This window comes from Papio anubis, chromosome 20 (assembly GCF_008728515.1).
Source record: "Papio anubis isolate 15944 chromosome 20, Panubis1.0, whole genome shotgun sequence".
In the NCBI taxonomy this organism is placed as follows: Eukaryota; Metazoa; Chordata; class Mammalia; order Primates; family Cercopithecidae; genus Papio; species Papio anubis.
Genome location: NC_044995.1, coordinates 15,279,718 through 15,303,212, shown reverse-complemented (window position 1 = coordinate 15,303,212; position 23,495 = coordinate 15,279,718). Strand labels below are relative to the sequence as shown.

General features: G+C 52.1%; 1 protein-coding gene across 2 annotated transcripts; it reads right to left on the bottom strand.

The window, feature by feature from the left end:
* Window positions 1-23,495, bottom strand: TGFB1 (transforming growth factor beta 1). 2 transcript variants are annotated; one of them, XM_003915582.4, is made up of 7 exons: window positions 22,573-23,495; window positions 18,191-18,351; window positions 14,648-14,765; window positions 11,769-11,846; window positions 11,482-11,629; window positions 1,198-1,351; window positions 1-302 (listed from the first exon to the last, which is right to left on the bottom strand). In XM_003915582.4, exons 1-7 carry the CDS (start codon window positions 22,925-22,927, stop codon window positions 144-146), a joined length of 1,173 nt encoding a protein of 390 aa, XP_003915631.1. In that variant the 5' UTR covers window positions 22,928-23,495; the 3' UTR covers window positions 1-143. The 2 variants fall into 2 exon arrangements, with proteins under 2 accessions (XP_003915631.1, XP_009192823.1); XM_009194559.2 differs by having other exon boundaries at window positions 11,482-11,632; window positions 22,573-23,120.

Here is a 23,495-nt window from a genome sequence, read left to right as displayed (position 1 = left end):
CGCAGTCCTCTCTCCATCTTTAATGGGGCCCCAGGTGGGCTTGGGGCACGGGTGTCCTTAAATACAGCCCCCAAGGGCAAGGCAGCGGGGGCGGGGCGGGGCGGGGCCGGGCCTGCCGGGGTGGGGCGGGGCGGGGCGGGGCCTCAGCTGCATTTGCAGGAGCGCACGATCATGTTGGACAGCTGCTCCACCTTGGGCTTGCGGCCCACGTAGTACACGATGGGCAGCGGCTCCAGCGCCTGCGGCACGCAGCACGGCGCCGCCGAGGCGCCCGGGTTATGCTGGTTGTACAGGGCCAGGACCTGCGGGCGGCGGGCAGGGTCAGGGCTCAGGGCTAGCGGAGGGAGGAAGATGGCCCTCCACTGCCCCATTCCCCCACCTCCTACCGCGCCAGCCTCTCCCCGCATCCCTGTCCCCCTCTTCCCATCTCCAATTCGGTCTCTCTTATCTTCTAACATCCTCTCTTATTCTGTCTCTCCCCATCTGTCTGATTTTCTTTTTGTGTTGAGACTGGCTCTCGCTCTGCCACCCAGGCTGGAGTATAGGGGCGGGATCAAGGCTTGCTACAGCCTCAACCTCCTGAGCTTAAGTCATCCTCCCGCCTCAGCCTCCGGAGTAGCGCGAATCACAGGCAAGCGCCACCACTCCTGGCTTTTTTCCTTTTTTTTTTGGTAGAGATGGGATCTCACTCAGCTGCCCGGGCTATTTTCGAACTCCTGGGCCCAAGCGATCCTTCTGCTTCAGTGTCCCAGAGTGCTGGTATTACCAGCGTGAGCCGCCGTGCCCGTCTGATTTTCTTTCTCAATCTCTACCCTTCCTCGTCGTCGCCTCTTGCCTTGTTGTATGTCTTTGTCTCTCCTTGCTCTAACTCTGTGTTTGTATCTGCCTCTCTCATTTTGTCTCTCCATTTCTCTGCCTTTTTCCTTCCATCTCCCTGTCTTTTCCCCTTTACCCCCACCCCTCTGTTACTTCAGTTCTGTGGGCCTTCATATCTCATCTCCCTCTGCCCCCTGCTCAGAGCCCTTCTCTAGCTTCCTGCCTCTCTCCCCATCTCTTTATCCATTCCCTTTCCCACCCCATCCCTCTTTCTCCCCATCCTGCCAACTCACCTCTCTGACTTGACTTCTCTTTCTCTCTCCTCTTCCTCTGTCCTGGCTCCCCCCAAGCGCACCTCCTAGCCCGCTGGGCCAGACGTACCTTGCTGTACTGTGTGTCCAGGCTCCAAATGTAGGGGCAGGGCCCCAGGCAGAAGTTGGCGTGGTAGCCCTTGGGCTCGTGGATCCACTTCCAGCCGAGGTCCTTGCGGAAGTCAATATACAGCTGCCGCACGCAGCAGTTCTTCTCCGTGGAGCTGCAGGCAGGAGAGACGGCGCGTCAGGGGTAGGGAGGGGCTACCACCACAGGAGCTGTGTGCCCCTCCTCCCCAGGTGTGTGTCACCCTAAGTTGCCCCCCCAGCCCTATCTCCATCTGGGTCTCCCTTGCACCCCATGTTAATAACAACACAAATAGTCATGATAATCACTAACACAGATTAAGCACTTCCTCCGGTCAAGCACTGTGCTAAGAGCGATGTAATAATCTCGTGCAATGCTTAAGACAAGCCTGTAAGAAGCCAGATGACCATCCCCCGGGGGGCTAAATAAATCATGGCATGCCCACACCCTGGAACATACAAAATAACACGGCTCCATGTAAACTGATCTGCTCTGTTTGTGCAACAAATGTTTATTGAGCTACTACTGTGTGCTGGGCTGGGATCTACTGGGGGCTGAGGACAAATGAAATAGATAGAAATAGGCTAGGCATGGTGGCTCACGCCTTTAATCCCAGCACTTTGGGAGGATGAGGTGGGAGGATCGCTGGAGTCCAGGAGTTCGAGGTTGCAGTGAACTGGGATCACACCACTGCATGCCAGTCTGGACAACAAAGAGCAACACCCTGTCTCTAAAAAATTGTTTTTCAATTTTTTAAAAAGAGACAGAAATCTCTGCTCTCCAGGGTCATGCTATAAATTGTCATGTCACTCCTCTGCTCTGAACCTGGCTCCACCTCACGGCAAATGCCCAAGTCCTCACCGTGAGCCACAAGGTGCTAGCAAATCTGGCTGATCTCAACTCCCTCTCTCACGCCTACTCCACTCCAGCCACACTGGCATCCTGTCTGTTCCTCAGACAGTCTTATCTCAGGGCTCCTGCATCTGCTGTTCCCTCTCCGTCTTGCTAGTCCCACAGATACCCACTCCAGCTTGTTCCTTCACTTTTTTTTTTCTTTTTTTTTTTTTCGAGACAGAATCTCACTCTGTCTCCCAGGCTGGAGTGCAGTGGCACGATCTCGGCTCACTGCAACTCCGCCTCCCAGGTTCAAGCGATTCTCCTGCCTCAGCCTCCCGAGTAGCTGGGATTACAGGCGTGTGCCACCACGCCTGGCTAATTTTTTGTGTGTTTTTAGTAGAGACAGGGTTTCACCATGTTGGCCAGGCTGGTCTCGAACTCCTGACTTCGTGATCCACCCACCTCGGCCTCCCAAAGTGCTGGGATTACAGACCTGAGCCACCGCATCCGGCCCATTTATTCTTTTTAATTTGTTACTCTTTTTAGAGACACGGTCTCACTATGTTGCTCAGGCTGGTGTCGAACTTGGGCTCACGCGATCTGCACGCCTTGGCCTCCCAAAGTGTTGGGATTACTGGCATGAGCCACCGCACCTGGCCCCTTCACTTCATTTAAACCTTAGCTCAAATATCCTTCACTCAAGGACCCTTAACTCCTAAAGCGGTGCCTGGAATGCAGTAGGTACTCAGTAAACATCAGTTACATGACTGAACATCACCTCCTCGGAGATACCATTCTGAGCCATCCTTTCCAAAATATCCAAGTGACTGTTAGTTCCATTTAGTGCAATATGGTATTGCAGTTATGTAAGAAAATATAAAAATGCATGCATTTGAAATGGGGCAAAATCTTAATCACCGATGACGCTGGATGAGAGTTTACAGGCGTTCATTATCTTCATTGCTTTTGTATACATTTGAAATTTTCCATAATAAAGCAATTTAAATCAGAATAGGAAAAATAATAGTTCCCAATATCTATTACTCTCTGTCTGCCTTCTTCTGATTTGTTTTACTTCTTAGAACTGTCAAAGAGGCTGGGTGCGGTGGCTCACGCCTATAATCCCAGCACTTTGGGAGGCCAAGGCGGGTGGATCACCTGAGGTCAGGAGATTGAGAACAACATGGCGAAACCCCGTCTCTACTAAAAATACAAAAATTAGCTGGGCGTGGCAGTGCTTGTCTGTAATCCCAGCTACTCAGGAGGCTGAGGCACAAGAATCGCCTGATCCCAAGAAGCAGAGTTTGCAGTGAGCCAAGATCACACCACTGCACTCCACCCAGGGCAACAGGGTGAGACTCTGTCTCGAAAACAAAAGAAAAAAAGAAAAGAAAAGAGAAAATGAAAGAAAAAGTTGACAGTGCTTTTTTTTTTTTTTTGTGAGACAGAGTCTCGCTCGGTCACCCACGTTGGAGTGCAGTGGCACGATATTGGCTCACTGCAACCTCCACTCATAGATTAGTGGGGCCAGCCAGGTGCGGTGGCTCACACCTGTCATCCCGGCACTTTGGGAGGCTAGGGCAGGCGGACTCGAGGACCCTGTCTCTACTAAAAATTCAAAAATTAGCTGGACGTGGTGGCAGGCACCTGTAATCCCAGCTACTCGGGAGGCTGAGGTAGCAGAATTGCTTGAACCCAACTTCAAGTGGCATCGGATAACCTGGAGGCAAGATAAAGCCTTTCCAAGAGCCACAGAAGCCTGAGAAGGAAGGTCAAGAAACTGAGATCCCTGTGAACTCAGCCTGTACCACCCAGTTTGGTTGGACCTCAGTTTCCTCATCTGTTCAGAGGTAGGTGCTACCAGATCAAATACGGTGTTAACCTGAGGGCCAAGGGACCATCATGGGCAGGCTTGAGGAGGGTCCTGAGTGCCTGAGATCATATGCACATGTGTGTATGTGTGCATGTATTTCTGGGGAAAAGGTTCCTGGTTTTCACTTTCTCACAGGAGGTTCTGAACTCACGAAAGGGGAAGAACTAGTGTCCAGGATCATCTTTTTTTTTTTTTTTTTTTTTTTTGAGATGGAGTTTCACACCTGTTGCCCAGGCTGGAGTGCAATGATGTGATCTTGGCTCACTGCAACCTCCGCCTCCTGGGTTCAAGCAATTCTCCTGCCTCAGCCTCTCAAATACCTGGGATTACAGGCATGCGCCACCACGCCCAGCTAATTTTTTGTATTTTTAGTAGAGGCTGGGTTTCACCATGTTGGCCAAGCTGGTCTCGAACTCTTGACTTCAAGTGATCCACCCAACTCAGCCTCCCAAAGTGCTGGGATTACAGGCATAAGCCACTGTGCCCAGCTCAGAATCATCTTTAATGCCTAGTTCAACCCTAGCTGGCGTTCTGAGGTCCTAGGATTTGAACAGTCTGTGATACTGTTGTCCAAGTCAGCAGCTCTCCACATGGGCTCCCAGGACCAGCGGCAGCATCACCTGGGAACTGTGGGAAATGCAGATTCTCAGGCGGCACCCCAGGCCACTGAAATCAGAAACTGTGTGTGGGACTGGGAACAACAGTCTGTGTTGAACAAGCCCTCTAGGTGATCCTCTGACTTATTTTCTCAGGACGCATTCGGGGCCTACCCTGCACTGGGCCTTGGGATACGCACAGCCCTTGCCCTTGCCAAGCCTCTTCCGTCCAGTCGCACAAGACCTAGGCTGGGTGCAGTGACTCATGCCTGTAATCTCAGCACTTTGGGAGGGCAAGACCGGTGAATCGCTTGAGCCCAAGGAGTTTAAGACCAGCCTGGGGAGCATAATGAGCCCTGTCTCTACAAAACTTTTTTAAAATAAAAGTCCCAACAGAGACTGTTGAGTAAAAGATCTACTTAGGGCCCCAGGGGAGGCCCAGAGGCCTCACATTCACCTTGGATGTTGGAGAAAGGGGTTAGGAAGGAGGTAGTGTTCGAGCTGCCTTAAGAACAAATTTTCCTTTGAAAGTTTTTTTTTTTTTTTTTTGAGATGGAGTCTTGGTCTGTTGCCCAGGCTGGAGTGCAGTGGTGCAATCTTGGCTCACTGCAACCTCCACATCCCAAGTTCAAGCAATTCTCCTGGCTCAGCCTCCCGAGTAGCTGGGATTACAGGCACGCACCACCATGCCCAGCTACTTTTTTTGTATTTTTAGTAGAGACCGGGTTTCACCATGTTGGCCAGGCTGGTCTCGAACTCCTGACCTCATGTGATCCACCTGCCTCAGCCTTCCAAAGTGCTGGGATTACAGGTGTAAGCTACCACACCAGGCTGGAAAGTTTCAAATGTACACAAAAGCAGCTTCAACAATGATCAACTCATGGCCAATTTCCATTGCATCTCTACCCCTATCCACTATCTCTTTTTTTTTTTTTTTTTTTTTGAGACAGGATCTCACTCTGTCACCCAGGCTGGAGTGCAGTGGTGCAATCACAGCTCACTGTAGCCTCCACCTCCTGGGGTTCAAGCCAACCTCCCACATCAGCCTCCTGAGTAGCTGGGACTACAGGTACACACCACCAGGCCCATCATATAGAGAGATATATATATTGTTTTGGGGAGATGGGGTTTCACCATGTTGCCCAGGCTGGTCTCCAACTCTTAGGCTCAAATAATCCTCCTGCCTTGGCCTCCCAAAGTGGTGGGATTATAGCTGTGAGCCGCTGCACCCAGCCGACATTGGTTTATCTCAAAGCACATGCAATCCACCAATGTTGCTTCATCCATAAATATTTCAAATGTATCTCTAATTAAGACTACTTTAAAACACAGTCACAATCCCATGTAAGAAAATTAACAATTCATTGATATCATCAAATGTCTAGACAGAGTTCATGTTTACCCAACTGTCTCATAAATATCTATTTCTTTAAAAGCCTGTGTAAATAAAGATTCAAGTAAGGTCTACACATTGCAATTGGTTGATATCTCTTTTAGGAATTTTTTTTTTTTTTTGAGATGGAGTCTCACTCTGTCACCCAGGATGGAGTGAAGTGGTGCAATCTTGGCTCACTGCAACCTCTGATTCCCAGGTTCAAGTGATTCTCCTGCCTCAGTCTCCCGAGTAGCTGAGACTACAGGTGCCTGCCACCATACCTGGCTACTTTTTGTATTTTTATTTTATTTATTTATTGAGATGGAGCCTCACTCTTGTTGCCCAGGCTGGAGTGCAGGGCCTTGATCTCAGCTCACCTCAACCTCTGCCTCCTGTGTTCAAGCGATTTTCCTGCCTCAGCCTTCCTAGTAGCTGAAATTACAGGTCCCCACCACCACGCCCAGCTCATTTTTGTATTTTTAGTAGAGACGAGGTTTCACCACATTGGCCAGACTGGTCTTGAACTCCTGACCTCAGGTGATCTATCCACTTCGGCCTCCCAAAGTGCTGGGATTACAGGTGTGAGCCACCACACCCGGCCTAATTTTTGTATATTTGGTACAGACAGGGTTTCACCATGTTGGCCAGGCTGGTCTCCAACTCCTGACTTCAAGTGATCCACCTGCCTCAGCCTCCCAAAGTGCTGCGATTACGGCCATGAGTCACCATGCCTGGTCTCTCTTAGAACTTTTTTCAAAATCTACAGAATCATCTCTCTCTCTCTTTGTATATATATTCAGGGTCAACTATATATAGACTGACCCTTGGACATCATGGGTCCAATTACACAATTCACCACTGACAGGTGAATTATTCTTCCACCTCTGCCACCCGTGAGATAGCAAGACCAACACCTCTTCTTCCTCGTCCTCAGCCTACTCAACGTGAAAACCTTTATAAGCCACTTCCACTCAATGAATGGAAAATAGACTTCCTCCTCCTCATGATTTTCTTAAGAACATTTTCTTTTCTCTCTTATTTTATTTAAAAAACACAGGCATAGGCTGGGAGCAGTGGCTCAAGCCTGTAATGCCAGAACTTTGGGAGGCCAAGGCTAATGAATCACCTGGGGAGTTGGAGACCAGCCTGGCCAACATGGTGAAACCCTGTCTCTACTAAAAATACAAAAATTACCTGGGTGTGGTGGCATGCGCCTGAAATCCCAGCTACTTGGGAGACTGAGGCAGGAGAATTGCTTAAACCTGGGAGGCGGAGGTTGCAGTGAGCCGAGATCACTTCACTACACTCCAACCTGAGCAACACAGCTAGACTCTGTCTCAAAAAACAAACAAACAAACAAAAGAAACAAAAAACAAAGAATACGGCCAGGCGCGGTGGCTCACTCTGCAATCCCAGCACTTTGGGAGGCCGAGGAGGGTAGATCACTTGAGGTCAGGAGTTCCAGAGCAGCCTGGCCAACATGGTGAAACCTCACCTCTACTAAAAATACAAAAGTTAGCCAGGCATGGTGGCAGGTGCCTGTAATCCCAGCTACTCAGGAGACTGAGGGAGGAGAATTGAACCCCTGGGAAGTGGAGGTTACAGTGAGCCGCGATTGTGCCATGACACTCCGGCCTGAGTGACAGCAGCAAAACTCCGTCTCAAAAAAAAAAAAAAAAAAGGATATAGGACATAATACATAAAATATGCAAAATATGTATTATTCAGCCAGGCGCAGTGGTTCATGCCTGTAATCCTAGCACTTTGGGAGGCTGAGGCAGGCAGATTGCCTGGGCTCAGGAGTTCGAGAACAGCCTGGGCAACACGGTGAAACTCTGTCTCTACTAAAATACAAAAAATTAGCCGGGCATGGCGGTGGTCACCTGTGGTCCCAGCTACTCAGGAGGCTGAAGCAAGAGAATCACTTAAACCCGGGAGGCAGAAGTTGCAGTGAGCCAAGGTGGCGCCACTGCACTCCAGCCTGAATGACAGAGTGAGACTCCATCTCCAAAAAATTTTTTAAAAAGTATTAATCAACTGTTTATGTTATGGATAAAGCAGAATTCCGGTCCACACTAGGCTATTAGTAGTTAAGTTTTTGAGGAGTCGAAAGTTGAATTTTGGCCAGGCGCGGTGGCTCACGCCTGTAATCCCAGCACTTTGGGAGGCCGAGGCGGGCTGATCACGAGGTCAGGAGATCGAGACCATCCTGGCTAACACAGTGAAACCCTGTCTCTACTAAAAATACAAAAAATTAGCCGGGCATGGTGGTGCGCGCCTGTAGTCCCAGCTACTCGGAGGCTGAGGCAGGAGAATGGCGTGAACCCAGGAGGCGGAGCTTGCAGTGAGCCAAGATCGCGCCACTGCACTCCAGCCTGGGAGACAAAGCGAGACTCCATCTCAAAAAAAAAAAAAAGTTGAATTTTGGCTGCATGGGGGGTCAGCACTCCAAACCCCTATTGTTCCAGGGTCACTGTGTGTGTGTGTGTGTGTGTGTGTGTGCGCGCGCACGCTTTCCCCTTCTTTGCATTGTATTTGATGAAGAAACTGGGTCAGGTTTCTCGCAGTCTGAGTTTTGCTGACCATTTCCTCTGTTCTTGTCTTTCTAGAAAACTGTTAGGATCTACAGTCCTGATCAGATTCAGGTTTGATTTTGATTGTGTGTGTGTGTATGTGAGACGGGGTCCTGCTCTGTCCTGAAGTGTAGTGGCGTGATCCTGGCTCACTGCAATCACAGCCTCCTGGGCTCAAGCACTCCTGCCTCAGCCTCCCAAGTAGCTAGGACTACAGGCACACACCACCCAGCCCAGCTAGTTTTTTGTATTTCTTGTAGAGAGACGGGGTTTACCATGTTGCACAGGCTGGTCTTGAACTCCTAAGCTCAAGCAATCTGCCTGCCTTGCCCTCCTAAAGTGCTGGGCTTACAGGCATGAGCCACTGCACCTGGCCTTCAGTTTTGATTTTTCGGCAAGACTTCCCAGGCGACGTTGGGTTCCTCCCTACAGAGGCTCACATGGCTGGCTGTCTCCCTTTGTAATGTCAGCTGCTGTTGGCACTCAAGACCTCAATTTGTGGCAGGGTGCAGTGGTTCATGCCTGTAATCGCAGCACTTTGGGAGGCCGAGGTGGGCGGATCACGAGGTCAGGAGTTCGAGACAGCCTGACCAACATGGTGAAACCCAGTCTCTACTGAAAAAAAACAGAAATTAGCCGGCTGTGGTGGCACGTGTCTGTAATCCCAGCTACTCAGGAGGCTGAGGCAGGAGAATCGCTTGAACCTGGGAGGCAGAGGTTGCAGTGAGCCAAGATCACACCACTGCACTCCAGCCTGGGCAACAGAGCAAGACTCCGTCTCAAAAAAGACCTCAATTTGTTCATTCACAGGGTTGCTGGGCTGATGGCGCTAAGATCTGGTGGTGAAGGAGCCTGGAAGCAGGGCTGATTTTCTGGCAGGGAAACAGCAGGTAACAAAGCCCAGAGACACCACCAAAATATTTTAAGCAGGGGAGGAATAAAGTCAGATGATCACTCTAAATTTACAACATACTAACTCTCCATTTCAACTTTCTAGGAATCCAACATTTCAGCTTTCTTTTTTTTTTTTTTTGAGACGGAGTCTTGCTCTGTCGCCCAGGCTGGAGTGCAGTGGCCGGATCTCAGCTCACTGCAAGCTCCGCCTCCTGGGTTTATGCCATTCTCCTGCCTCAGCCTCCCAAGTAGCTGGGACTACAGGCGCCCGCCACCTCGCCCGGCTAGTTTTTTGTACTTTTTAGTACAGACGGGGTTTCACCGTGTTAGCCAGGATGGTCTCGATCTCCTGACCTCGTGATCCGCCCGTCTCGGCCTCCCAAAGTGCTGGGATTACAGGCTTGAGCCACCGCGCCCGGCCACATTTCAGCTTTCTTAGATTGCAGTATTAGCATTCCAGCATCTTATGATTCTAACATTCTGACAGCATCTTCAACTCTCTAGGATTCATACTTTTCAACCTTTGAGGATCTTGGCATTCCTGAATTCCAGTATGCCAATATTGCATCCCAACATTCCAAAGTTCCGAGCCATCACTCAAGAGGTTCAAGCTGCCACTTTTTTTTTTTTTTTTTTTTTTGAGATAGAGTCTCGCACTGTTGCCCAGGCTGGAGTGCAGTGGTGTGATCTCAGTTCACTGCAACCTCCGCCCCCCAGGTTCCAGGGATTCTCCTGCCCCAGCCTGGGTACCTGCAGAGCTACTCAGCTGGGATTACAGGTGCTCGCCACCACACCCGGCTAATTTTTGTATTTTTAATAGAGATGAGGTTTCACCATGTTGACCAGGTTGGTCTTGAACTCCTGACCTCAGGTGATGCACCCACCTCAGCCTCCCAAAGTGCTGGGATTATAGGCGTGAGCCACCGCGCCCAGCCTGCTGCCACTTTCTATTAATAAAATCCCGGCATACTAATATTCTAACATTCCAACATTGAGTTCCAGCATGCTGGGATACCAATATTCTGCTTTCTCCAATTCCAACATTTGTGGATGTGAATGTTTCAAAACAGAATTCTACCGCTGTGAGCCCAATATTCCAGGACTCCAACCTGCCAACACTGGTATCCACAATCGGCCAGCGGTGCAGGAATTCCACATGGGCCATCTTCCCATTCTGAATTCCCAAATTCTAGGATCCCAATATTTCAGCTTCCCTTGAGTCCGACATTCTCCATTTCCATAATTAACACCAAATTCTAGCATTCTAGAACCTCAACCTGCCAACAGTTTAGGGATTCACAATGGTGACCTTCCAACTTTGAATTCCAACAATCTCAGGGTTCAACTTTCTAACATTCTGTGATTCCAGCACTCCAAAAAGAAAGCAAGGCTGGGCATGGTGGCTCACGCCTGTAATCCCAGCACTTCGGGAGGCTGAGGCAGGTGGATCACAAGGTCAGGAGATCGAGACCATCCTGGCTAACATGGTGAAACCCTGTCTCTACTAAAGATACAAAAAATTAGCTGGGCATGGTGGCACATGCCTGTAGTCCTAGCTACTCGGGAGGCTGAGACAGAAGAATCGCTTGAACCCGGGAGGCAAAGGTTGCAGTGAGCCAAGATTGCACCACTGTACTCCAGCCCAGGTGACAGAGCAAGACTCTGTCTCAAATAAAAAAAAAAAAAAAAAAGCAACCTGATCCCAACATTACAAGACTCCCAGTTCTTTTTTTTTTTTTTTTTTGGGGGGGGGGGGGGTTTTTTTGTTTTTTGTAGCTGGGATTATAGGCGCCCACCTCCACACCTGGCTAATTTTTGGATTTTTAGTAGAGACGGGTTTCACCATGTTGGCCAGGCTGGTCTCTAACTCCCGACCTCAGGTGATCCACCTGCCTCGGCCTCCCAAAGTGTTGGGATTACAGGTGTGAGCCACCGCACCCAGCACAAGACTCTCGGTTCTTACACTCAGACCTCATCCCCTGAGCCCTCCAAGCTAAAGGAGACAGACGCCCAGCCCAAGCACGGCACCAGCCAGGTGTCCAACCTGGAGCACCTGGTCAGCAGATGGCAGTCATGCCGCCAGCCTGGAAGGTCTCCATCCAAGGATACAAGGCTCACCTGAAGCAGTAGTTGGTGTCCAGGGCTCGGCGGTGCCGGGAGCTTTGCAGATGTTGGGCCCTCTCCAGCGGGGTGGCCATGAGAAGCAGGAAAGGCCGGTTCATGCCATGAATGGTGGCCAGGTCACCTCGGCGGCCGGTAGTGAACCCTGCTTTGGAGTGGGAGTCAGGGGATAGAGGACATACACACACACTCTCAGAGGGATAGATAAGTGGGGCGTGGGGCAGATGGGGACACACACATGCACACACGTCACAGCTGGGCACGGCCAGGGAAGCAAGCCTCACCGTTGATGTCCACTTGCAGTGTGTTATCTTTGCTGTCACAGGAGCAGTGGGCGCTAAGGCGAAAGCCCTCAATTTCCCCTGTAGGAGTGGGGAGAGGGAAGCCAGTCTGAGAGTGCAGCTCACCCAGCCCCTGGAGGAAGACGAAGGAAGGAGCAAACCCCAGGGGGTTCCTTCCTGCCTCCCCTACCCACCCCACTCTGCCCGCTCGCTGCAGCTCTTTTTTTTTTTGAGACAAGGTCTTACAGCCTCAACCTCCCAGGCCAAAGCAATCCTCCCATCTCAGCCTCCCGAGTAGCTGGGACCACAGGCACGTGTTATCATGCATGGCAAATTTTTTTTTTTTTTTTTGAGATGGAGTCTGGCTGTGTTGCCCAGGCTGGAGTGCAGTGGCGTGATTATCAGCTCACTGCAACCTCCGCCTCCCAGGTTCAAGCAATTCTCCTGCTTCAGCCTCCCAAGTAGCTGGAATAACAAGTGTGCACCACCACGCCTGGCTAATTTTTTGTATTTTTAGTAGAGATGGGGTTTCACCATGTTGGCCAGGCTGGTCTTGAACTCCTGACCTCAGGTGATCCACTGGCCTCAGCCTCCAAAAGTGCTGGGATTACAGGCATGAGCCACTGCACCTAGCCTACACGGCTACTTTTTAAATTTTCTGTAGAGACAGAGGTCTCGCTATGTTGCTCAGGCTGGGCTCAAGCAATCCTCCCGCCTTGGCCTTCCAAAGTGCCAGGATTACAGACATGAGCCACTGCACCCGGCCAGCATCAATCTCTTGAATGAATGAGTGAATGATATTTTCTAAGCTCCCACGATGTGCCGAAGCCTGTGCTGTGTGCTTGGGACTCAGCATTGACCAAGACAGATGAAATCCTTCTAGGCCTTTATCGAACAGCCCAGGACACTCCTCTCGGTGCCCACCTGCTCCCTAATCCCTATTTTTTGTTTCTTAATTCTTTTTTTTTCTTTTTTGTTGAGACAGAGTTTTGCTCCTGTTGCCTAGGCTGGAGCACAATGGCGCGATCTTGGCTCACTGCAATCTCCGCCTCCTGGGTTCAAGCAATTCTCCTGCCTCAGCGTCCCGAGTAGCTGGGATTACAGGCATGCGCCATCACGCCCAGCTAATGTTGTATTTTTAGTAGAGACAGGGTTTCTCCATGTTGGTCAGGCTGGTCTTGAACTCCCGACCTCAGGTGATCCACTCACCTTGGCCGCCTCTCAAAGTGCTGGGATTACAGGCGTGAACCACTGTGCTTGACCCACTAATCCTTATTTTTTCTTTCTTTTTTTTTTTTTTTTGAGACTGAGTCTTGCTCTGTTGCCCAGGCTGGAGTGCAGTGGTGCGATCTTGGCTCACTGCAAGCTCCGCCTCCCGGGTTCACACCATTCTGCCTCAGCCTCCCGAGTAGCTGGGACTACAGGCGCCCACCACCATGCCTGGCTAACTTTTTCTTTTTTTGGATTTTTAGTAGAGATGGAGCTTCACCTTGTCAGCCAAGATGATTTCGATATCCTGACCTTGTGATCCACCCTCCTTGGCCTCCCAAAGTGCTGGGATTACAGGTGTGAGTCACCGTGCCCCCTAATCCCTATTTTTTCATGTGGCCAAACTACTATTTATCCTGTGAGTCTCCACATAATCACGCTCACCCAGCAAGCCCTCCTAGACTCCCCAGATGGGTCTGGGAGCCTTCTCTGGGCTCCCAGCAGCGCTTAGGGCATCCCCCATCCTGCATGCCTCTCTGTCCCAGCCTTGTCCTCTCTGCCCGTGCCTCCCCGTCCCATCCTCAATCATTCTAGGTCATTCCTGCCTGGTGGGGCAAGATCTCTTCGGTGTCCAGAAGTGACTGTGGGCCCCATGAGGGCAGAACTGAGGGCTGTCTTGGTTACCACTATGTCCCCCACACCACCCAGCACAGGGCCAGACACACAGCAGGAACCTGTGGGCAATGATTGAATAAAAGCATAAATGAGAGGGAGGTGAGGGAGAGAGATATGGGCACCATGGCCCCTGCTAGGAACTGGACAGAGACAATCATCTCTGGGACAGATCAAATGAGTTAGGCTCTCTGGCCTCTGGGCCTTTGCACAAACTGTTCCCCTTGCCTGGAACACTTTTTTTTCTTTTTTTTTGAGATGGGATCTCACTCTTTCGTGTAGGCTGGATTGCAGTACTGTGATTATGGCTCACTGCAGCCTCGACCTCCCAGGCGCAGGTGATTCTCCCACCTTAGTCTCCCAAGCAGCTGGGACTATAGGCGCGCACCAGCAGGCATGGCTAATTTTTGTATTTTTTTGTAGACACCGGGTTTTGCCATGTTACCCAGGCTGCTCTCAAACTCCTGAACTCCAGCGATCCATCCTCCTCAGTCTTCCAAAGTGCTGGGATTATAGGTGTAAGCCACCGTGCCCAGCCCCAGAATACTCTTACACCTCTCCTTTTCCTGACCATTCTACTCATCCCTTCAACATCAGCTATGGTGCCCCTCCTCCAGGAAGCCCTCCCTGATTCTGGGCTGGGTCAGGTACCTTCTTTGGGCTCCCCATCCCGGTCCCACCCACTCTGGGTCATCACTGCCTTACAGGTCTGTTCCCCAGCTACCCACCCAATGAACTATATGAGCTCTATGAGGGCAAGGATGGGGCTGATTTGGTCATTGCTCTGTCCTTAGCATCACCCATCACAGGGCAGGGCAGAGAGGTGCTCAGGAAACAGATTAGCCAATCACTCGGGTTTCCAGGCCACAGAGGGGAGCCAGGTCTCAGTACTTTCACACCAGTATGGGGCGGAGAGGGATCTTAGGTAAAGTGACCCCAAGACAACACAATGGGGTACACCCCATTGAGAAACAGGGGTGGGACACACAAGTGATCCTCACCTCCGCGGCTCAACCACTGCCGCACAACTCCGGTGACATCAAAAGACAACCACTCCGGCGAGTCGCTGGGCGCCAGCAGCCGGTTGCTGAGGTATCGCCAGGAATTGTTGCTGTATTTCTAGAGGATGATGAAGTTGGGAGAGAGACAGTGGGTATGTGCTGCCACGCCCCCTCATATACTAACTCAACCCTTCACCCCATCTGCTTCCAGAAAGTTCCCATGCACTACCTTCTCAGACAGCCACGCTGTGTGGTCCTGTGGCACCCATCCTCCCCCACAGCACCCGTGAGAGGAAGGGTGGAGAAAACGCCCCAGCTGCGGTCAAGTCACCTTCACACAGCTCAGTCGAATGTGTTTTCTTGCCTTCTCCGGCCTGTTTCCTCATTGGTGAAATGCTAAGCCCCACTCAGCGTGGACAGCCCACAATGCTAAAATTCCGCTGCTAACATTCTGGGCCGGGCACAGTGGCTCACGCCTGTAATTCCAGCACTTTGGGAGCCCAAGGCGGTGGATCACTTGAGGTCAGGAGTTCAAGACCAGCCTGGCCAACATGGTGAAACCCCATCTCTACTAAAAATACAAAAATTAGCCAGGCATGGTGGCGTGCGCCTGTAGTCCCCACTATTTGGGAGGCGGAGGCAGGAGAATTGCTTGAGCCCGGAAGATAGAGATTGCAGTGAGCCAAGATCCCGCCACTGCACTCCAGCCTGGGTGGCAGGATGAGACTTCGTCTCAAAATAATATAAATAAATAAATAAATAAATAACAAATACAATAAAATTCTGCTGCAAATATTCTGGGGTTTGCTGAGCATGCAGTTCTGCAAATTTGACACCCTGAATTCTAAGTCAGTAACTTAGAAGTCATTTTGTGATTCAAATGTTTGATGATATCCCAAGATTTCCACATTTAATGAGCCTGAGAAGCTTTAGAAGACTAATGTTCTATAAACCCAAGAGTCTGCCAAGCCGCACCTAGATGCTGGAGGCACCCAACATCTGTGTAGTATAATTTTCTGGGCTGGGCGCAGTGGCTCACGCCTGTAAACCCAGCACTTTGGGAGGCCGAGGCAGGCAGATCACCCGAGGTCAGAAGTTCAAGACCACCCTGACCAATATGGAGAAACCCCGTCTCTACTAAAAATACAGAATTAGCTGGGCGTGGTGGTGCATGCCGGTAATCCCAGCTACTCGGGAGGCTGAGGCAGGAGAATCGCTTGAACCCAGGAGGCAGAGGTTGCAGTGAGCTGAGATCGTGCCATTGCACTCCAGCCTGGGCAACAGCAGCAAAACTCCATCACAAAAAAAAAAAAGAAGAAGAATTTTCTGGGGCTGGATAGACCACTCCAGGGCCTGCAGAATAAAGCTGAATTCCCCGGACTCCAAGAGGCCAAGCTAACATAGGACAAAGTTCTCTCACTATGAAAGTCTGAAATCTACCATCCTATGAGTTTAACATTCCCTCTGATGTGGATTCTAGCTCATAGAAACTGCTAGAGCCTCCAGCCCTTCCAGATGCCCCGGTCCTCTTGGAAGCTCCCTATCTTCTAGAGCTGTCCTAAAGAACTTTCTGGAAATGTTCTTTATCTGCAACATCCAAAATAGTAGCTGCTAACCACATGTGACTATAGAGCACTAGAAATACAACCAGTGAGAATGAGGATTTGTTTTTCATTTTTATTTTTTGAGACAGAGTCTCGCTCTGTTGCCCAGGCTGGAATGCATGGCATGATCTCCGCTCACTGCAGTCTCCACCTCCCAGGGTCAAGCGATTCTCCCGTCTCAGCCTCCTGAGTAGCTGGGATTACAGGTGCCCGCCACCACTCCTGGCTAATTTTTGTATTTTTAGTACAGATGGAGTTTTGCCATGTTGGCCAGGCTGGACTTGAACTCTTGACCTCAAGTGATCCACCCACTTGGCCTCCCAAAGTGCTGGGATTACAGGCATGAGTCACCACACCTGGCCTATATATATATTTTTTGAGACAGGGTCTCGCTCCATCACCCAGGCTGGAGTGCAGTGGTGCAATTACAGTTCACTATAGCCTCGACCTCCTGGGCTCAATCAATCCTCCCACCTCAGACTACTGAGTAGCTGGGACTAGAGGCACGCATCACCGTTAACAGGCTAATTTTAGTATTTTTTGTAGAGACCAAGTTTCAAAATGTTTCCCAGACTGGTCTCAGACTCCTGGGCTCAAGCAATCTGCCTGCCTCGGCTCCCCAAAGTGCTGGGATTAGAGATGTGAGCCACTATGCCTGGCCCTAAATTTTTAATTTAATTTTAAATACTTTAAATTTTAATCAAGTGAAATGTGACTAGCGGCTGTCACATTGGACAGAATGAGTCTAGAGTCCCCAACCTTTTCAGAGATCCCAGCTTTCAAGAATCTGTGTCCTGGCCGGGCGCGGTGGCTCAAGCCTGTAATCCCAGCACTTTGGGAGGCCGAGACGGGTGGATCATCCTGGCTAACACGGTGAAACCCCGTCTCTACTAAAAAAATACAAAAAACTAGCCGGGCGAGGCGGTGGGCGCCTGTAGTCCCAGCTACTCGGGAGGCTGAGGCAGGAGAATGGCGTGAACCCGGGAGGCGGAGCTTGCAGTGAGCTGAGATCTGGCCCCTGCACTCCAGCCTGGGCGATAGAGCGAGACTCTGTCTCAAAAAAAAAAAAAAAAAAAAAAAAAAAGAATCTGTGTCCTTAAAGAGTCTAACTCCTAAGATTCCAGGCTTCTAAGTGTTTAACGTCCTAGGATGCAAAGAGTCTGAACGTTTAAAAGCGCTCTAGATTCCTGGTGCGGAGGCTCACGCCTGTAATCCTAGCACTCTGGGAGCCTCAGGTAGGAGAATCACTTGAGGGCAGGAGTTCGAGACAAGCCTGGCCAACATGATAAAACTTTGTCTCTACTAACAATACCAAAATTAGCCCAGTGTGTTGGTACATGCCTGTAATCCCAGCTACTCAAGTGGCTGAGGCAGGACAATCACTTGAAGCCAGGAGGCGGAGGCTGCAGTGAGCCGAGATCAAGTCATTGTACTCCAGCCTGGGCGACAGAGCAAGACTCCATCTCAAAAAAAAAAAAAAAAAAAAAGGCAAGGCACAGTGGCTCACGCCTGTAATCTGAGCACTTTGGGAGACCAAGGCAGGTGGATCACGAGGTCAGGAGTTCAAGACTATCCTGGCCAACATGGTAAAACCCCGTCTCTACTAAAAATACAAAAATTAGCTGGGTATGGTGGTGCACGCCTGTAATCCCAGCTGCTTGGGAGGCTGAGGCAGGAGAATCACTTGAACCTAGGAGGCGGAGATTGCAGTGAGCTGAGGTCGTACCACTGCACTCCAGCTTGGCAACAGAGCGAGACTCTGTCTCAAAAAAGAAAAAAAAAAAAAAAAAGAGTCCTAAGACTGTATGGTTTGTATTCCTCTATCCTTCAGGGACCATCTAGGTGGACCTTGTAGCCAGCCCACCCACAGCCACCCCGCTGGTCACAGCTCACCCTCTCCAGCCCATGCCCTGACCTTCCTTCTGGCTCATGTCCTCACCTGGTACAGCTCCACATGCTGCTCCACTTTTAACTTGAGCCTCAGCAGACGCAGCTCTGCCCGGGAGAGCAACACAGGTTCAGGTACCGCTTCTCGGAGCTCTGATGTGTTGAAGAACATATATATGCTGTGTGTGCTCTGCTTGAACTTGTCATAGATTTCTAGCAGGGAGAAATGAAGGAAGGTGATCAGGGGTTTGGCAGAGGTGAGGGGAGCTGGTGCTCCCAAGTCTAGGAGTTTTGGAGCTGACAACTCTGGGGTGGAGTCAGTCTCTGATACCTTTTATTTATTTATTTATTTATTCTTTATTTTATTTTTTTTTTGAGATGGAGTCTCGCTCTGTCACCCAGGCTTGGAGTGCAGTGGTGCGATCTCTGCTCATTGCAACCTCTGCCTCTCCGGTTCAAGCAATTCTCCTGCCTCAGCCTCCCAAGCAGCTGGGACTACAGGCGCCCGCCACCACGCCCAGCTAATTTTTGTATTTTTAGTAGAGATGGGATTTCACCCTGTTGGCCAAGATGGTCTCGATCTCCTGACCTGGTGATCCACCTGCCTCGGCCTCCCAAAGTGCTGGGATTACAGGCGTGAGCCACCGCGCCCAGCCCTGACTGTGATACTTTTTAGCTGTGTGACCTTGAATAAGTGGTTTCTCCCCCTGGGGGTTTGTTTCCTCCTCTGTAAAATGGGTCCTAACCATACTCCTCTCTCATGTAGCATCATCTGTCAAGTCGACTAAGGCTGGCACTAAGGGGAACCACTCTGTTTGCTCTGGCCTTCCTTGCCCCAAATGCAAGAGCCCCTAAAATGCAGAGTAAGGATCAAGGGCACAGGCTTTGGACTCAGATAGTGCCTCTGCTCCCTCTCGGCTGTCTGACCATGGGCAGTTAACACCCTCTTTCTGAAGTCAGTTTCCTGTTATTCTTTGAAAACCAGCAATAACATTAAGCTCCCTGCACGCCCACCCAGACTCTGTGTAACCTTGGGCAAATGAATTCCTCTCTGAGCCAGGTGCTCATCTGTAAGGCAAGACAGAGCGACTCTAGAACCCATTCCAGGATTATAGTGGGAAATTAGATGACCCAGGTCAAGCCATGTGGCACCAATTCTGTATACACTGGTCACTCAATCATGTATACATTTAAGAGCACTGGCTGGGCACGGAGGCTCACACCTGTAATCCCAGCACTTTGGGAAGCCGAGGTGGATGGATTACCTGAGGTCGGGAGTTCGAGACCAGCCTGGCCAATATGATGAAGCCCTATTTCTACTAAAAATACAAAAATTAGCCAGGCATGGTGGCGGGCACCTGTAATCCCAGCTACTTGGGAGGTTGAGGCATGAGAATCACTTGAACCTGAGAGGCAGAGGTTATAGTGTGCCGAGATTGAGTCACTGTACTCCAGCCTGGGTGACAGAGTAAGACTCTGTCTCAAAAAAAAAAGCAACAACAATTTAAAAAAAACCACAAACAGCGCTATTTACCAGATGCTATTTAAAGCACTTTACAAAGATGAAGACATTTAACCTCACAACCTTATACTATTATTATACCCATTTAATAGATGGAGAAACTGAGGCACCAAGATTAAGTAATTTGCCCCAAGGTCACATAGCTGCAGACTGGGACTCAAACTCAAGCTGTCTAGTTCCAGAGACTGTGCTTTTTTTTCCCACCCCCCCACCAAGAGACAGGGTCTCACTCTGTCCCCCAAACTGAAGTGCAGTAGCACAACCATGGCTCACTGCAGGCTGGAACTCCCAGGCTCAAGGGATCCTCCCACCTCAGTCTCCCAATATGTTGAGATCACAGGCATGAGCCACCGCACCCACCCAGCTAGAGACTGTGCTCTTATCCCCTAAGTGATTGTTCTACTTCTTTTTATTATTCGTTTTCCACCCTTAACTCCCTTCCCCAGCTGGTTAGGGAAAGTGAAGTTCATTCTGGGTAGGAACGGCTGTAGTGGGGACAAAAGGAATTAAGGTGTTTTCTTTTCTTTTCTTTTTTGAGACGGAGTCTCTGTCGCCCAGGCTGGAGTGCAGTGGCACAATCTCTGCTCACGGCAACCTCCGCTTCCCAGGTTCAAGTGATTCTCCTGTCTCAGACTCCCAAGTAGCTGGGATTACAGGCGCCGCCCGCCACCCCGCCCAGCTAATCTTTGTATTTTTAGTAGAGACGGGGTTTCCCCATGTTGGCCAGGCTGGTCTCGAACTCCTGACCTCAGGTGATCCACCCGCCTTGGCCTCTCGAAGTGCTGGGATTACAGGCGTGAGCCACGGCGCCCAGCCCAGTTATTTTCTAGTTTAGGAAAAGTTTGGGGTTGGGGATGAGGGAATAGACCATGAACTCCTGGATCAACTGGGGCAACTGCTTCTAGCCTCCTATAGTGGGGGTGTGAAAAGAGACTGGTGAGAAAGGCAGAGGAAACCGCTTCCTAGGGCGCCCTTAGATCCTCCTCCTCTTCCCCAGTCTCCCTCCCCACCCAGCCCCAATAAGCCCTATTCTTGGCCCGGAGGTTACTCAGCAAACCCCAAAGGAAAGGCAGAGCCTTGGCTGGGGAAGACAGATAGGGAGGAAGAGAAAGAGGAGGGAAAGGAAGGGTTGGAGGGTGCTGCGGAGAGGGAGAGGCGGTCAGATGCTAGAGACAGAGAGGACCGTGGAGGAGAAAAATAGAAAGGGAGAGAAAATAGTCGCAGAGACAAAAACCAGGAGACCCATGCGTGGACAGAGAGACTAACGGAGACGAAAAGAAAGAGGCAGATGGGGACACACGTGCGAGAAGAGACACATGTGCATTTGTTGGGGAGAAGAGGATTGGAGGTGCCAGTGTTAAAGGAGCCTCTACAACGAAGGTGAAGCACGGAAGATAAGGCAAGGCTGAGACTTGGGTGCAGTGTGCGCGTCATTGGGCTGGAGCCGTAAACTGGCGCAAGAATGGGCCGGCGACCTGCAAGCCCACACCGCCCAAAAGTCAGTGAAACCTAAGGGATCTTCCCCAAAGCTCTGAACCACGCAGGACGCCTGGGTCCTCGCATGGATGGACGGGGCCGGCTCAGTGGGAGCCCCGCCCGTAGCTGGGGTGAGGAGGGCGGGAGGCGCCGCAGCAAGGAGGGCGGGGACCAGACCTGCCCCGTCTCGCCCCGGGCTCCGCGCGCGATCCCCGCCCCCGCCGGGGGCATGGGAAGGAAAGGGAAGGGAGGAGAGCGAGGCGGCCGGACGCTGGGGTTTCCCCAGCCACCTCGAGAGGAACTGGGGCTTTGGGGTCCAGACTGCCAGCATTTAGCGCAGCGGGGTCCTCCTGCCCCTTGGTGGAAGCGCAGGCTCCTCCCCCCGCGCGTGGCACCCACGTGGGGCTTTCTCACTCCTCCCAGCTTGGTTTTCTCACCTCGGTCTTGTAGAGTCACTCCCCACCCAGCACTTCCCCTGCGGCTGGACTCAGCTCAGCCCATTCCCCTGCATCCTGCGGCGAGTGGCGGGACGGGCGGGGGGCGCTCAGTGCTCGCGGCGTGGATGGCGCTGGGTATCTCTCCTCCGCCCCGCTCACACCACCTTTCCCACGCTTATCTCCCCTCTCGGTAAAGCTCTTCCCATGACCCAGGATTCTAGGTCTTCTGGAAGCTCAATTCCTCCTCTGGGCTCCCCACTCTGTCCCTCACATCCCCGTGTGAAACACCGAGGACACCTCTGCATCCCAGGCACACTCCTGGGTCTCCGCTCCTCTCCCGCTTGCCTCCTCCTTCCAATAACCTCCCGTCCCTTTCTCCCCACATTTATCACACCCACCTCTGTTTCTCTTTCTATGACTCTCCCCCACCCCCGCATCCCGCGTGTTCCTCGCAGCCTCTGGAAGTGGGTCCGCTCTCACTTTCCTCGCACCCCCTAGGGTTGCCTTCATCCAGCTTTTCTGTCCTTGAATCTTTCCACCTCAGGACCCCCAAGCTCTGGGTCAACTTGCCCCAGTGCCTCTCCTTTCCCAAATGCTGAGGTCTTCGCTTCTCCCACACCGGGCTCCCCTCTCCCCCCTCTCCTACCCCACGACCCCCTCCCCAATTCAACGCGTCCTGGAGGAGGGAGCCTTCTACCGTCCCCCTATTGCTTCTATCCCTCTAGGGCACTACCCCCACGACCCCGCATGTTTCTGTCGCCCTCTAGAAGCGGTCCACTTCGCTATCTCCTCCTCTCCAAGACCAGATACCTGGGGGGTAGGGGACTCAGTGCCATCCTCTTTCGGACACCCCCCTCCCACCATCCCACGTTCCCTTTGCCCCGGGGGGTCCTCTTCCTCCAGCCAGTTTCCTCTGCCAGTCACTTCCTACCCGTGGCCCCGGCACTCCGGCGCCCCCTGGGGGCCCCCCTCCCGGCTCCCCTGCCCCTCCGAGCTCACCGTTGTGGGTTTCCACCATTAGCACGCGGGTGACCTCCTTGGCGTAGTAGTCGGCCTCCGGTTCGGGCTCCGGCTCCGCACTCTCCCCGGCCACCCGGTCGCGGGTGCTGTTGTACAGGGCGAGCACGGCCTCGGGCAGCGGGCCGGGCGGCACCTCCCCCTGGCTCGGGGGGCTGGCGAGCCGCAGCTTGGACAGGATCTGGCCGCGGATGGCCTCGATGCGCTTCCGCTTCACCAGCTCCATGTCGATAGTCTTGCAGGTGGATAGTCCCGCGGCCGGCCGGCCAGGCGTCAGCACCAGTAGCCACAGCAGCGGTAGCAGCAGCGGCAGCAGCCGCAGCCCGGAGGGCGGCATGGGGGAGGCGGCGCCCCCCGGCACTGCCGAGAGCGCGAACAGGGCTAGTGTGGTGGGGAGGCCCCGCCCCTGCAGGGGCTGGGGGTCTCCCGGGAAAAGGTAGGAGGGCCTCGAGGGAAAGTTGAGGTCCTCAGGGAGAAGGGCGCAGTGGTGGAGGGGAGGCTTGGACCGGGGGTGTCTCAGTATCCCACGGAAATAACCTAGATGGGCGAGATCTGGTACCAGAAGGTGGGTGGTCTTGAATAGGGGATCTGTGGCAGGTCGGAGAGAGATCCGTCTCCTGGAGGAGAAAAGGTCTAGGATGCGCGGGGGCTCAGGAGACAGGCCGGGGATGAAGGCGGCGTGCAGGGGGTGCGCCCGAGGTCTGGGGAAAAGTATTTGCGGGAGGCCGGGTCGGCGACTCCCGAGGGCTGGTCCGGAATGGGGGCGCCTGAGGGACGCCGTGTAGGGGGCAGGGAGGGAGCAAGCGTCCCCGGCGGCAAAGGGAGGCGGTCTGGGGTCCCCAAGTCCTGCCTCCTCGCGGGGCAGCGTCGCGCCAAGAGGTCCCCGCGCCTCCGGCTCCCAGCGG